This window comes from Aythya fuligula, chromosome 1 (genome assembly GCF_009819795.1).
Source record: "Aythya fuligula isolate bAytFul2 chromosome 1, bAytFul2.pri, whole genome shotgun sequence".
NCBI classification, from domain to species: Eukaryota; Metazoa; Chordata; class Aves; order Anseriformes; family Anatidae; genus Aythya; species Aythya fuligula.
In genome coordinates, this window is record NC_045559.1 from 205,612,922 (window position 1) to 205,627,027 (window position 14,106).

The 14,106-nt window shown below is 53.4% G+C and overlaps 1 protein-coding gene across 1 annotated transcript; it reads left to right on the plus strand.

Moving 5' to 3' along the window:
- Window positions 1-29: 29 nt before the first annotated feature.
- Window positions 30-12,125, plus strand: XRRA1 (X-ray radiation resistance associated 1). The gene is made up of 18 exons (XM_032207746.1): window positions 30-97; window positions 1,544-1,653; window positions 2,477-2,631; window positions 2,866-2,937; window positions 3,340-3,412; window positions 4,123-4,220; window positions 5,398-5,531; window positions 6,025-6,123; window positions 6,911-7,161; window positions 7,311-7,351; window positions 8,107-8,223; window positions 9,084-9,177; window positions 9,541-9,659; window positions 9,970-10,221; window positions 10,406-10,571; window positions 10,679-10,791; window positions 11,090-11,195; window positions 11,860-12,125. The coding sequence occupies exons 1-18, from the start codon at window positions 30-32 to the stop codon at window positions 12,123-12,125; spliced, it is 2,334 nt and encodes a 777-aa protein (XP_032063637.1).
- Window positions 12,126-14,106: the final 1,981 nt, after the last annotated feature.

Here is a 14,106-nt window from a genome sequence, read left to right on the forward strand (position 1 = left end):
CGACGGCGCGGCGCGGGGAGGGGGAGAAAATGGCGGGCGCGGCGCGGAGGCTGAGGGGGGAGAGGGGGAAAAGGGCGGGCGGCGCAGGGCTTGCGGGGTGAGGAGCGGGGGATGAGGGCTGCGGGCTGCGGGGGCACGGATGGAAATGTCACCGTGTGCCTGGGACGCGTGTGGGGCTGTGGGAGTTGTGTGGGGGTGTTTAGATGGTGTTACGTGTGTTTCTGTGTGGGTTCTATGTGTCTATGTGGGTGTTGAGGCGGTGCTGGGGGTCTGGGATGCTGTAGGGGACAGGTTAGGAGTGTGTTAGGATTGAGGGAGATGTGTGTGCAAGGTGGGGTGTGAGGGGTGTGCGTGGGGTGTGGTGGTGCAGGGATGTGGGGGTGCTGGTCAGAGACACACCAAGTCTTTTAGGGTGGAAAAACACAGAATCACAGAATTTCTGGGTTGGAAGAGACCTCAAGATCATCGAGTCCAACCTCAGACCTAACACTAACAGTCCTCCACTAAACCATATCCCTAAGCTCTACATCTAAACGTCTTTTAAAGACCTCCAGGGATGCTGACTCCACCACTTCCCTGGGCAGCCTGTTCCAATGTCTAACAACCCTTTTGGTAACGAAGTTCTTCCTAACATCCAACCCAAAACTCCCCTGGCGCAACTTAAGCCCATTCCCCCTCGTCCTGTCACCAGGCACGTGGGAGAACAGACCAACCCCCACCTCGCTACAGCTTCCTTTAAGGTATCTGAGCCTCCTTTTCTCCAGTTCTCCCAGTTTGCCTCGTCTGACCTCAAGCTGAAAGAGAAGCAAGTCTCACGTGTTTTTCACAAACACCCGAACCTCAGAGATTTCCTAACGTGACCCACTCACCACAAGGCACTTAATTTCCAGCACACCCATACCTTACCCTTGCTTTTGGCTGACTTCCCTCACGTTCCTGCGACGTCAATTTCACAGCCTTCTTCCTCTGTACCCCCGTGAAGCAAGACCTCAGAAATCCTGAGATTTAAAAGCATTTTGTCATGTGTCACTGCATGCCCTGTGCCACCACGATCTCACTGCTGTGACCCCGGTAGTTGTAGCATCATGCTGAGCACCTCTGTGGGTGCTGAGGCACCATCTTCACCCATACTGCTGGTGCTGTGCCTCATGCTACAGTTAATTACCGATGTAGCACCTCTGAACTTTAATTCCAGGGGTTAAAAGGGGTGTGATTTTTTTCCCAGAGCTGCCTCAGATTGCAATGGAAAAGAGCTGGGGGAAGGAGGAATGGGTAAAGCTGAAATTCCCTGACTCACTGTCCACACAGCCTGACCCCCACACTCTCTGGTGTCTGCATTTTGCTCTCCTGAGATGGAAAATAATAGACATATGCCTATCGCCTCATTTTGTTCTCCATTTTAGAAGCAATGCTCTTCATGTGTCACTAACAGCGTTCCTTTGCATACAAGCTGATACTTAATTTGTGCCTACCTCTGTACAGCAAAGCAATGCTAGAGGCAGTCAAAATTTTATCCCATTTATTTGTTTCCCTCTCTTCCCAGGAATACTGCAGTCGAGATGGCTACAACGGGACTCTATAAAATGGGTGACAGAAGCAATTATGCCACTAACTGCTTTCCTGCCAGAAACATTTTGCACAGCAGTAAAGAAGGTGATGCTGAGTGCTGCAGAATTATGTTGTGCCCATAGGGCAGATCCACCAGCCACGCCAGATACGTTTTAGGCCTAAACTGGCCTAAAAAGTCTTAAAATTGTTTAAGAGTGAAATGAAGAGGGCAGAATGTCTAAGGCATCTGTTCAGTGAGGGCTCCAGCAGGCATCTCAACATTATGGCAGGGGGGAAACAACATCTAAGCTTCAGGAAAGGCACATGGATAGCACGGCATGGTTCTTCATCAGTTCTGAGCCAGAGCTTCTTCATCTCTGGGGTTTGAGAGTCACATCTGCGAAATGCTTAGGAATAGCAGAAATGCCTTCTAGTATTTGAGAAATAGTGGAGAGGTCAAGGGGCTGGAACACATAACCTTTTAGGAGAGGTTGAGGGCTCTGAGCTTGTTTTGTCTTGCCAAGAGGAGTCCGAGGGGGGACCAGGTTGCAGCTTACAGCTGCCTGAAGCACAGCTACAAAGACAACAAAGCCAGACTCCTCTGAGTAGTGGCAGATGGTACAGCGAGGCCAAAAATTGCAGCCTGGCAGGTTTAGGTTGGATGCTAGCAGAAGCTTCTGCGCTAGGAGGAGGTGCAGGCCAAATTAGCCTGGGAGGTGGAGGAATTGCTAGGCAAAGCTTTGATGTTGCTGATGGTCCTGCTTTGGGTGGGAGGGTGGGTTGGAGACCTCCAGAAGGCTCTTCAGCCCACATTTCTACGTCTTCTCTTCTGTGGCTGTGGCTGCAGCTTTCATGTTCCTATCTTAAATATACGGTCACTCAGCATTTTATATCCCTGCATTTCTGTTGTGCATTTTCATTGTGCCAGGGGCTGGGCGCTGGCTGCTGGCACCCATCGCCACCCCACGGGCCTGGGCTGAGCCAGGAACCACCAGGGAGACAGCACAGCAGAGGAGAAAGCCCCCACGTTCTGCCCCTGTGGAAGAAAATAATGAAGACAATGTCCTGGATGAGCCATTTCTGGTGAGAGCCTCTCCTTCCTCATCTCCCTGCTACTTTCTTCCCCCTTGCTGTGACCCAAGCAAGGCTCCAGATGCTACCCTCACCTGGGGGTATCGCTCCGTGAGGAGGGGGACACCTGAGGTCTGGTTTTGGGGTTCAGGTCTCAGGAAGAGACATACGAGGTTGCTTACAGATGTGATGCAGGGCTTAACATTTCCTTTTTCTTTTTTTTTTTTAAATTTTTTTTATTTCCAGATGAAGCACCACTGTTTGAAGAACCCTTCTGACCTGTGTTCCGTGAACATAAGCAGCCAAAATCTGGTCTCTGTGAGTATCAGAGGCTCAAGAAATATTAGGGAACTGCCTTGAAAGCTGAAAAAAAATACTACTTTAGTCCAGAAATCAGAGAAAACACCTCGGAACTTGTGGGCATCAGCTGTGGCCCAGGAGCCCTGTGACATGCAGGGGAGCAAGGTCAGCAGTGGGGGCACAGAGGGGGCTTTGCTTTGGGGCTCAGCTAATCCAGGTCTTCTGGAAGCCAGCCACCAACTCAGCTGTGCTTTAAATGCTCTCCTTAGACAGAAAACCAAAGGAAGACCTAACAAAGTGCTATGATTTAGGCATTACGAGACACGGAGAGACCCACTCGTTTCAGATCAGTTCACAGCTTTTGTTTGTTTCATTTTGTTTTGCTTCGGTTTTAATATACGTATCTATTTCTTTTTCCAGGCTAAAGAAGATGATTTTGAGAAATTTGATTGTGTTGCTTTTATAAATGCTGCTGAAAACCTGCTGACATTAGGTAAGGTAAAAAATAAATCTGTTTTTTTTTTTTTTTTTGGCATTACCAAAAAGCAGATATTGCTTTTCAAGCCAGGGCAGTTTGTCTAAACTCAGGTCTAGAGCTTTACAAAGAGTTTTCAGGTACACATACAGCTCTTTGCAGAATCGCTTCCTTTCTGTTACTGAGCTGAAATCCTTGCTCTAATTCCCTCTTTAGTGATGATAATCGCGTGCCGCTGTGGTACCCTTTTTGTTATTAGAAACAAAGCTCTTTACAAAGAAAATCCCCACTTAATATATAGAAACATGGCATAATGAAACAACTTGTCCCAGAGGCTCAGAAGGCTAATGGGGGAGCTGGGAGGTGAATCCAAATCCAGTCATGGGCTCAGTTAATTTGAATAAGAAGGAAGGAAATCTGTTTATGGCTAGTAAAACATATAAGCTAAATGTGCTGTCAGTAACTTTGAGCAACAATCCAGCTGGGGGAGGAAGGAAATGCACGAAAGCAAACCAGATGTCTAAGGAGTGGGCTGTTGGGGCGTTATATGTGGTAGGGACAATTGTCTAGTTGATTTGGCATTTTGTTTCAAATCTGCCAACTGCTAATTGTAGAATATTACAGAGTCCTGCTTGTTCCTGCTGGTTTTGGTCCGTGACAGACCTGGATGGGACCTGGCTTGTTCTGTTACTGCTGGTCTTCACTCGCTGGACTGTTTCCTCTTGCAGAGCCATTTCGGAAGTTTCCGGGGCTGCGGGAGCTGGAACTTTCCTTGAACGGCCTAAGAAATCTGAAAATCACTGCTGGAGACTTCCTGCATTTAGAAGTAAGATGGGGGGGACCTGAGACTTTGTTCATCTCCTCCCTCTTCACATAGCACCGAAGCCTAACGCAGAGCATTAATGTGTGTCCCTGCAGTGTGAGTTCTCTTAAATTGCAGGGTAATCCTCTCGTCCTTCTTCCTTGTGAAACCAGGACATCTCTTCTGCTGTCTCAGGGACCTTCACATCTTGCTTCCTCTCACAGATGCCCACTACTCGGCCCTTTACTCCTTGTTTCCCCGTCACGTGCCAACCCCCTTTGCTGTGGGATCCTCTCCACTCAGCCCATCATAGACTCCCCACAGTAGATCTTGTTGTCCTCCTCACCTCCACCCTTCTTTTATTCCTCATCCTGGCAGTGCCAGGCAGGTTTTCAGTCACCAGTGGCATCCTTCACCCGATTTTATATGATCCCTGGCAGATCCCCATCCTCCTCCATGCCCTGCTCTACCTCCCTGCATCCTGTCCTCCTCTCCAGGTAGGTTTGTGCAGTATCCCTGAGTTACAGGCTGCCTTTCTACAGCAAAAAAGTCTTATTTTTTTTTGCTTGTTTGTTTAAAAAAAAGTAAAAAGGGACAAAAAGGATCCTAAATACAAGGAATGTGCCCGGGACGTTGTCTTCTCCCTCCAGCTTGGAGTGGTCCTGACCTCACCAAGGTTTGTTCTCTTCAGGGAGGTGACCCTGCCTGGATTTCTCTCTCACTCTTTACAGTTTGTGATTGCTGCTGGCTGGAAAGTTCTGCCTTCAAAAGCTTCTTTTTCGGCTCATCCAAAAGAATGGTTTGTGGCTTGGCGGTCGGCTCTGCAGGCTCTGCCAGCCTGGCTCACCGCGCTGCTGTGGTCCTGGCCTCCCTCCTGCCTGCAGGCTTCGGGAGGTCTCAAAACCCACGAGACGTGGGAGAGCGTCTCCAAAGTGCCTCCGATGTGCTTTTGGTAGCTCGCTCAGCGTGTGACTCAGTCCGTGAGCACAAGCCCAGGTGCTGGGAAATTAATTTCCAAGGCTCGTGAGGCCAGGTTGGACCCTGGCCAGCCCTGAGTGCCTCTGCCTGAGCAGCCTGGTCGCTGCCATCGGCCGTGGGGTGGGAGGTAGCGTGCTGGAAGGTTTTCTGTAAGGATTTAACATCCACCTGGGGAAAGCCAGGGTTCTTTGCTCCAGCAGGTGCTCTTTTCTGTTCCCTTCAGGACCTGGATCTCTCCTATAACAACTTATCCCCTGAGGATATTTGGACGTTGGGGGATTTGTCCCAGCTCAAGATCCTTCGCTTGACGGCCAACGGGCTTCGGACGCTGCCTCCGGACCTGGCAGGCTCCTGGCAGTGAGTGCAAGCAGCAAACGGGGCTTTGGGAGCTCCTGGTGTGCCCAGGGGATGCTCTGGGTGGGCAGGGGATGGAGCTGTGGGGCTGCCCTGATGCCCTGAGCTAGGATCGTGCTCACCCAGGGTATGGCTCACCCAGAAAGGGACCTCCAGACAGTGATTCAGCACCATGAGCAGGGTGCTCATTTATTCCTCATTAATTAAACCCTTCCCATGGAGCTTGCCCGCATGTGTGCAGCTATCAGAGATAAGGCTCTGAGCTAGGTGGCCTTTCAGATTGATTGGATTTAGCTGCTTTTAGGGGAGGATATCAGTTTCCTCTTCAAAAAATGCTGACAGCCCCAGCCCTGTCTCTCAGAGGAGGGAGCAGATAGATAATCATCCCCCAGCAACTTCAGATGATGTGTTTTTCACCCCTCTTTGCCTGAGTATGCTGTTAATGAGCTATTAATGAGCCTCTTTTTGCTATTAATGAGCCTCTCTGTATTCACAGCGCTGCTCAGTTAAGATTTCCATCTCTAGAGGTCCTGGTGCTGGATGACAATCACCTGTCAGACCCGGGCGTCTTCCTGAGCCTCTCTAATCTCTGCAGGTAAGCCAGCACCTTGCAGCAGCAGCGCTGGCTTTTGGGGGCTGGCAGCTCTTTCCATCAGCTGCCGCACAGCAACAACCTTTAAAAGAAACCCCAAATCTTTGGGATTCACTCAGGTCCTTCCCTGTGTACTCCCAAATGCTACTGAGTGGTAGCAAACAGCCAAACCCAGCAGATGGCTGCTAAATCAGATCCTGCCCTGGCTGTCTGCTGATCTCCAGGTCCGATATGAGAAAACAGCAGTTGCTTTCTCCGTTTTCCCTTTTCTGCCCCAATTTGTGCTTAGTTCCAGCGCAGCAGCGCTAGGAAAGGCTGTGGATCAGCTCTTGTTCTTTAATATGGGCTTTCGTGGCTCAGCCAGAGAGGAGCCACTAGGAAAGGGGGCAGTGATGTGCCCCTCAGCTGAGCTGTGAAGGGTTTGGGTAGGGTGCAGGGAGGTCCTGATGTCACCTGGTGACCTGGAGGTGGGAATGGGGCCTGGCTTCTTGGCTCTGCCAGGATATTCCCAAAAGAAGCTGAGGCTGGGGGAGTGGCGTGCAGAGTTTTGGGTTTCTGCTCTTCCCTGAGCTCTCCTGTGGCCCCGGTGGTGATGTTACACTCAGGGTTTGGATTTTTTTGGATTGCGTCAGGAGAGGAGGGGATTGGGGCAGGAGGACGGGGGTTTCGGGCTGGCTCTGAGCTGCTGCTGGGCTCCCAGCGAGGAGGCAGCTCGAGGGCCAGCTCCCTGCCCTGCGGCTGCCAGGAGGAGCAGATGGCTCTGTGTGTGTGCATTTCTTCTTTCCTCTAGCCTGAGGGAACTGAATCTGGACAGAAACGGGATTTCAGCGGTCCCCTACCTGCACCAAGCAGAGAGCAGGCACTTCTTCCTCCACCCCGCGCTGGACGACGGCACTTTTAGGGCAGAGTGGTACCAGTCCCTGAGCAGCCTCCAGCAGCAGCCCCAGCACCGGGGCACGGAGGTGCCAGAAGAGCTGGAAGGGAAGAAAGGGCAGCTTGAATATTCCGTGTCACGGAACAACGGGGATCCAGCCAGGAGGGGTGAGCAGTGCACGCCTCTCCCTGCCCTCGCTGAGGCTGTTTTGGTGGGACAGGGCTCGGTTGAAGCCTGGCTTTTCCAGGTCGGGGCCAGCTGAGCCCTCAGCTTCATGCACTGCACACCCAAACCCTCCCTTTGTGTTTTATTGCAGAGGTTCTGCTTGATTCTGGCTTTCAGGGATGCCTGGTGCTGGTAAGAACCGTTGGCTGAGCTGTGGTTTGGGGTGCAGGCTCCAAAGCTTCCCTTCCCCTTCCCTTCAACCCTCTTTTTTTAAGCTCACCAGTACTGCCCGGACTCTGGGTGCTAAAAGTAATTACTGTCTGCCATAAGGAAGTTTTTCCTTAAATATTTGAGCTTAAACTTGCATTGCTTTCAAATGGAAGCTGGGGAGCTCTTTCCTCATGCAAACACACACACGTAGGCTCCCTGCGTGGGGGCAGTGAGCTCTGCAGCTCAGGTAAGGACCGAAGCTCAGGTGCCTGGAGTTCACGTGAAGGCTTCTGAGGGCTTTTGAGGCACGCAGCAGGGAGCAGGAAGGGAATGAGAGCTCTTGGCTTCCCCTTGCCGTGTCCCCGCTGAGCGGGCACTGATTTCCTAAGGAAATATTTTAAAGGCCCTTTCTCAATCTGCCACCAGCTGTGGAATGAACAAAGCTGCCACCCAACTGCCACCAGCTGGCTCAGAGTCACCACCTTACCGTGGTGATAAAGGGGTTTTGTGCTTTGAGACACCAATTTCCAGCCTGTCTGGAGCCTTGGACTGGTAATGTGCTGCCTCTCTCTGCCTGATTCCTGCCTCAGAGGCTTTCTCCACAAGCCCAAGCTCTGGAGCACAGCAGGCAGCAGTTGGGGAAGCACCAATATTAATGGTTTCAGTGCTCGTGGAGGTGTCGCCGTGTCTTGCGGAGCCTCTGGAGCGGTGCCTCACCCTCTTTTTCCTCTCTTTAGGGTGTTTCCAGGGACGGGGGACCACCTGCCTCGAAGACTCTGCCTGCTCCCTCCGTGCACAGAGACATTTGTGCTCCGTTTCCAGAGCTGCAGCGCCTCAGCCTGGCCTTCAACAAGGTGATTTGGGCCCCGTGGCTCGGCGTGGGTGCACAGATTCAGCTGCCTGAGCCCCAGGTTAGTTCCCTTGGAGATATCCTGGCCCCTGAGGCAGGGGGGCACAGCTCTCCCTGGTGTCCATCTGCCACCGACGGGGATGTCTCAGGCATCCAGCATCGCTCAGGAGGGACAGGACACCTGCGAGGCAGCTGAATTGTGCTCAGATTGTCTAAACCCCTGCCTTATCTTCCTCTTCTTCTTCTTCATTTCCTTTGTCTTTTTCTTCGTCTTCATCTTCTTCTTCATTTTCTTCTTCTTCTTTGACTTCTTCTTCATCTTTGTCTTCTTCTTCATCTTCCTCCTCCTCCTTCTCCCTCTCCTTTTTTCCCCCTTTCCTTACCCTTTAATTAAATTATCCTTATCTCAACGCATGAGCCTTTTTTCTTTTTTCTTTTTTCTTTTTTCTTTTTTCTTTTTTCTTTTTTCTTTTTTCTTTTTTCTTTTTTCTTTTTTCTTTTTTCTTTTTTCTTTTTTCTTTTTTCTTTATTTCCCAGCACACTTTATTCTCCCTCCCCTCTTCTTTTGAGGGCAGCTTTTCACTCTCTTTTGAGTGAGAGAGCAGAGTGAGTTGCCTCACTCTGGCCAACCCGGAGCTGTCCAACAGGGTAAAACCACCCCAATCCCCTGCGGTGTGATCGTGCAGCTCTGCTTGCTTGCAAAACATCTCTGGTTTTGGGATGCCACCTCCCTCCTCCTCCTCTCCTCCCTGCTGCATGCATCTGCGCAGTGCTGGGGCCCTGATGTGTTGGAGGGCTGTGTTTTTTGGGGTGAAACTCTACCGATTTGGTGACAGCTGAGTGGTAAATCGTTTTCTCTTGCAGATTGCAGCTGAGACAGCCCTCTTACCCGTGGCTTTCTTCCCGAGGCTGAAGGAGCTGACGTTCCACAACAACCCCCTCACCACCACCCGGAGCGGTACGGTAGGAACCTGGCTCCCTGGGGTGCTCCTGCCCTCCTGTCCCTCCTTCTGTCCCCTCTCTGTGACAGGAGCCCCTTTGTCATTGTCACTTGGTGTTTGGACACCCCTGCCCTGCTGGCCCAGGGCCCCCAAAAATGTGCTTTGATTGTGAAAAAGCAACTCCATGAGCAGGACTCTTGTAAACACCGTTTCAATGCCCTGCTGCTGCTCCTGGCCCCTAAAAGCCCCTAAAATCCCCACCAGGACTGCAACGATGCAGTTTCAGGCTCAATTTTGCTCCCCAAATACTGTTTATCCCCCGAAAATCCAAGGTTCCTCCTCCAAGGGGATAAATCCTGATGAACCCTTGCCTCCAACAGGGCAGCCTCCTCTGCTGACCCGGCTCCTCCAGCAGAGGTTGGGGATTAAACTCGTTCGCCACAGGAGCCTGGCTGCGGGGCGCTGGCACTTCTCCATCCCTCTCAAAGCCAGCCGCAAGGTGAGGCAGGGAAAAAGGGGTTTGTCCTAGGGCAGGGACAAAACCCTGGCTGCAGTATTTGGGGCAGGGTGGGGGCACGGGAAGAGCTTTCAGGACCCCAGTGGGGTTGGTTAGGGTGGAGGGAAGGATTGGAGGGGTTTTATTCTGCATCAGGCTGGGGTGTCCAACCCCCAGTTCTTCCCTTATTGCCCGGATGAGGTTTGTAACTGGGTTTTTGGGTCCAATTCTGCCCCTTGGCCTCATCTGAGGGATTTTTGAGGGGCTGAAGCTGCTGCTGGGCTGTCCCCTGACTGCCTCTGTGTCCCTCCAGGTCTCGTCGCATCTCCCCAAGGTCAAGAAGCAGCCGCTGGAGGCTCCTGCTGAAACCTTGAAGCCTCTGCCAGCCGAGAGAGGAGCTGGGCCTCCAAATCTGCCCCAACTGCTGCCCCCCCTCGACCCCAAACCTACAGCACTGAGCAGGGAAGGTGGCAGCAGCAAGCTGGGGGTGCTGGGGCACCAGGAACACAGCTCCAGGCCTCCCAGCACAGCCCTGGAGGAGGTGGAAGCCTTCTTCATGACTCAGGTGTGTGTCTGCAGAGGATGAGGATGGATCTTTCCCCCTCCCAGTGCCTGCTCCCACCGTGAGGTGGTGGCTGCGTGGCTCAGGGCCACCAGGAGACCCCTCTGACCCCAGCAGGGTAGGCTCTGGTTGATTTTTCCTGCTGAAAATGCTGCTGTGAACTCTTTTTTTTTTTTACTTCTCCCAGGTGGAGGACGTGTCTGGGCCCCGGCCACGACCCGTGGCAGAGGACAGGCTGGAGAAGAGGAGCGAGCAGGGCGAGGAAGAGACCCCCTGGGCTGTTCCAGAGCGCTACAAAGGCTACGAGGAGCTGCTCGGGGGGGACACCGACCCCGATTTTATCGAGCCAGTTGGTGAGCGAGGAGAGCAGAGGGCTCTTAGCAGGCTGCTGATGGCTTTGGTCTGCTCTGAGCAAGAAAAGAGCAGCAAAAGCTGCTGTTGTCCCCTTTTTGGTTCACAGGGATCCAGAAGAACGTGCAGGCCCTCTACTACATCCTGAATCACCCCCTGATTTACCGCGATGCCAAGCCACGCCTGGACAGCTTGCAGAAGCCCTACGTGCCTCGAAAAAAGGTAAAGGGAGCAGATGTGGAAGGGAGAACAGCATTGTTGGTGTCTGGAAGTGCCCCTGAAGCAACGGTGCAGCTCTGGGGTGGTGGAAAGCTGCTCCAGTATTGCTTAATACATCAATCATCTTAGCTCAGTGTCTAAAACAGAGCAGCTCGGCCCAAAAAACTAGAGTCCATCTCACCCACCTCCTGCAGAAGCACAGGGTTGTGTTAATTTGGGAGAGGGAGCAGGAGAAGGAGGTGGAGGATCGTGTCCCCGGCCGTCAGGCACGCTGCAGCCTCCTGCTCTTCCTTCCCTGCAGCACGGGAGGATGCCCGGCCCTCCCGCCCGCAAGACGAAAGCCGAGGTGCTGGAAGGGATCCTGATGGCCATGAGGAACACCTCGACCGTCACCAGCATCCCCTTGGGTACGTGCCCACCCTCCCACTCTCTCCTCTTCGCGTCACCACAGGTTTTGGGGCAGGATCTGAGCAAAAAGGTGTCCCTGAGCTCGGCGGGTATTGGGAACGGAGGCTCGCCTGCTTGCTGCAGCCTCACCCCACATCCCTGAGCCCCTCGACCTCCCAAAATGTTGCCCCTGGTGCTCTAGCTGTGGGTTTGTGGAGGAGGAAACGCAGAGCAGACACTGCTGGAGGCTCTGGGCCCTACAACTGGGAGTAACCCTACAACTGGGAGTAAAACCCTACAACTGGGAGTAACCCATACCCGTTTCCGAGGGAAACAATCTTGGAATAAGTCTCCGAGGGAAAAAAATCGTGGAATTTGCCCCTGAGACGATGCAGGATTTGGGTCTTTGGGCACTGGCCAACTTTTATCTGTCCCAGCCCCTGTGGTGGCACGATCCTGAACTGTTATCACGAGCCCACGTTTCCTACCTGGCTCCTCCCCCCTGCACTAATTGGGGAAAGAGTAGTGGAAAAGGGAATAAATTAGGCTCTAAGAGACCACGCAGACACCTGTATTCCCTCTGGAATTGCTCAGGACCCCTCCCAGCCCCGCTCCCTGAGCCCCCTGGGTTTCCAGGGCTGGAGTTGCTGGCAGGATCCATCGCTCTGCTCCCACTTTTTCCAGCGTCTGCTTTGCAGAAGAGGAAATCCAGCCCCAGGACATACCGGGAGGCGCTGAGGCTGATGGAGGAGCTCCAGGAGGTGTTGGAGAGCGGCGAGGAGCCGGCCCCGGGCACGGCCAGGCTCTCGGATGAGGTGCCGGGGATCAAAGCTCTGCTGGCGGAGGCAGCTTCCAAGCAGGGGAACCCTGAAAAGTTGCAGCTGCGAGGGAAGAAAGGGGCCAAGAAGGTGCCCAAAAGGAAGGCTGCGGCACAGCCAGTGCTTGAATAAAGCGCCCAGACCTTTGTCTTCATGGATGAATTTGTTCTTTTTTTTTTTTTTTATAATTTATTTGGAATCATTTTTCCCCTCCTGAGATTGGAAAATCGAGAGCGGGGAAAAGGTTCACCCGAGGCTCTCAGCCAGCAAATTCCAGCTTAAAAGCACCCAAAACACCTCACCAAAACACCCGAAATGCTTCGATGGTGCCATGGGAAAGCTGTTTGCTCGCTGTCATGCTCTGCAGCTCCTGTAAATAAGGTGTGTGCTCCCCATCCCTGCACCAACCCGACCTGTAGGAGAACTGCCGCGCTCCCCGGGCACTGTGGGGAGGTTTTGGCAGCCCCGAGCAGCAGCACGGTGCCCGCCCTGCCTGCTCTGAATGTCACCGTGTCCCTGTTGTCACCAGAGCAGGGCTGGCCTCGGGGCTCTGCCTGCTGGACCTGAATGTGGCTGGGGAGCTGAGCCCCAAAAAAAAGTAATTAAAAACCCAAATCCAGCCCGAAAAGAGCTGCACCAATGCAACCAAGGGGTCGGGCAGCTAATAGGAACGAGGGGAGACGTGGAGGATAAGCAGCACCCCCTGCCTGCTTAACTACACGATGATTATGTCATTATACTCACCTTTACCCCTTTTTTTCCCCAAAAATATTCACCAACAGCCTCACCCAGCCAGGACCACCCGTGACCCGCTCAGAGCAGCCCGCAGGAGGATGCTGCTGCCTTCCCCGCCCGGCGACTCGAGCAGAAAGAGGCAGCTCGCTGGCACAACCTGCTTTTATTCCGTTCCGACCTCTGCCTCCGTCCTGCAGCTTCGAGTCCGCGGGGCCGAGCGCCCGCGAGCAGGATTCGCTCGGCTCCACGCCGCGGAAGCCACGACGCCGTGACGGACGCCCGCCTGGCGTTTCGCACCCACGTTTTACACATGCAAGTGAACGGCCTCCCGGTAACTTCCAGCACTTTTAAAACATTTGGGGGAAGCCACGGGGAGGGAGGGGGAGTTCAGCTGAGACCCCAAAACCCGACTGCAGTCTTTCACCGCAGCGGCGTTCCCGACGGCGAGCTGAGAACACTAAAGCACAACGATTGCAAGCGCGGTGGGAGAGAAGTGCAGCAACATCTAGCTTTGTTTTTTTTTTTTTTTGTTATTTTTTTAACAGTTTGACAGGAAACACCGAGAAAAACCAGGCAGACGCAACCCCCCCCCCCCCTCCTTGGTCAGCAGTCGAAGATTTCCCTGTTTGCATAGTGAGGAGCTAATTCGAGAGCCGTCGGGTGCTTCGCCGTGCTTTAAAAGGTGAGGGGAAAAGGTTTTTTTAGGAGCTTTGCACCGTTTTTATCAGAGCTGCACCGCGCCTGGAGCTTGCTGCCACGGCCCAGCTTCGCCGAGCGCCGCCGCCGGCGAGGAGCAATCCCTCCGAGCCCCGAAAAGGAGCGAGGGGAAGGCTTTTGGTTGAGCAGCGAGGAGCTGGGGGCTCCGCGGGGTTCTCAAAGCAGCTGGTTTGAAAGCGGGGAGCGAGTCTTTAAGGCTTCGACCTCCCCCTTGCTGCCCTCGCTCACGTCCACAGAAGCGCGGGTTCAGGCGATGCTGCAGGACTACGGCATGTACAAGAGCAGGTGGAGGAAAAATAAAAATACTGAGCCTATAGAACAACATCATACAATCATCTCGTGGGAAGCCTTTTTTTTTTTGTTTTTGGCACTTTTCCTTCGGGTGGCTGTCCTGGCCGCCTCCGAGCACAGGATTTTACTGGTGGTGCGGAGAGCTCCCCGGAGTCCGAGGTGTTTTTTGCGGAGTCCGGTGGTGTCTTTTGGCAGATTTGGCCGCCAGGTTATCGCCCCCTCGGGTCTCAGGGAGGTGCCTCGAGCCCCGGGGGGTGCCTCGAGCCTGGTTTTGCTCCTAGGAGTGGGATATCGAGGACAGCTCCACGTGGTGGGAGGACGCGCAGAGCCCGAGGACGGCTCTGTCCCGGCGAGAAGGCGGCTGCAGGAA

Coding starts and splice junctions, on each gene's coding strand:
- XRRA1 (XM_032207746.1), top strand. CDS start 30: ATGGCGGGCGCGGCGCGGAGGCTGAGGGGGGAGAGGGGGAAAAGGGCG. Junction 2,938..3,339: donor GCAGCCAAAATCTGGTCTCT/GTGAGTATCAGA, acceptor TTCTTTTTCCAG/GCTAAAGAAGATGATTTTGA. Junction 11,196..11,859: donor CGTCACCAGCATCCCCTTGG/GTACGTGCCCAC, acceptor CACTTTTTCCAG/CGTCTGCTTTGCAGAAGAGG.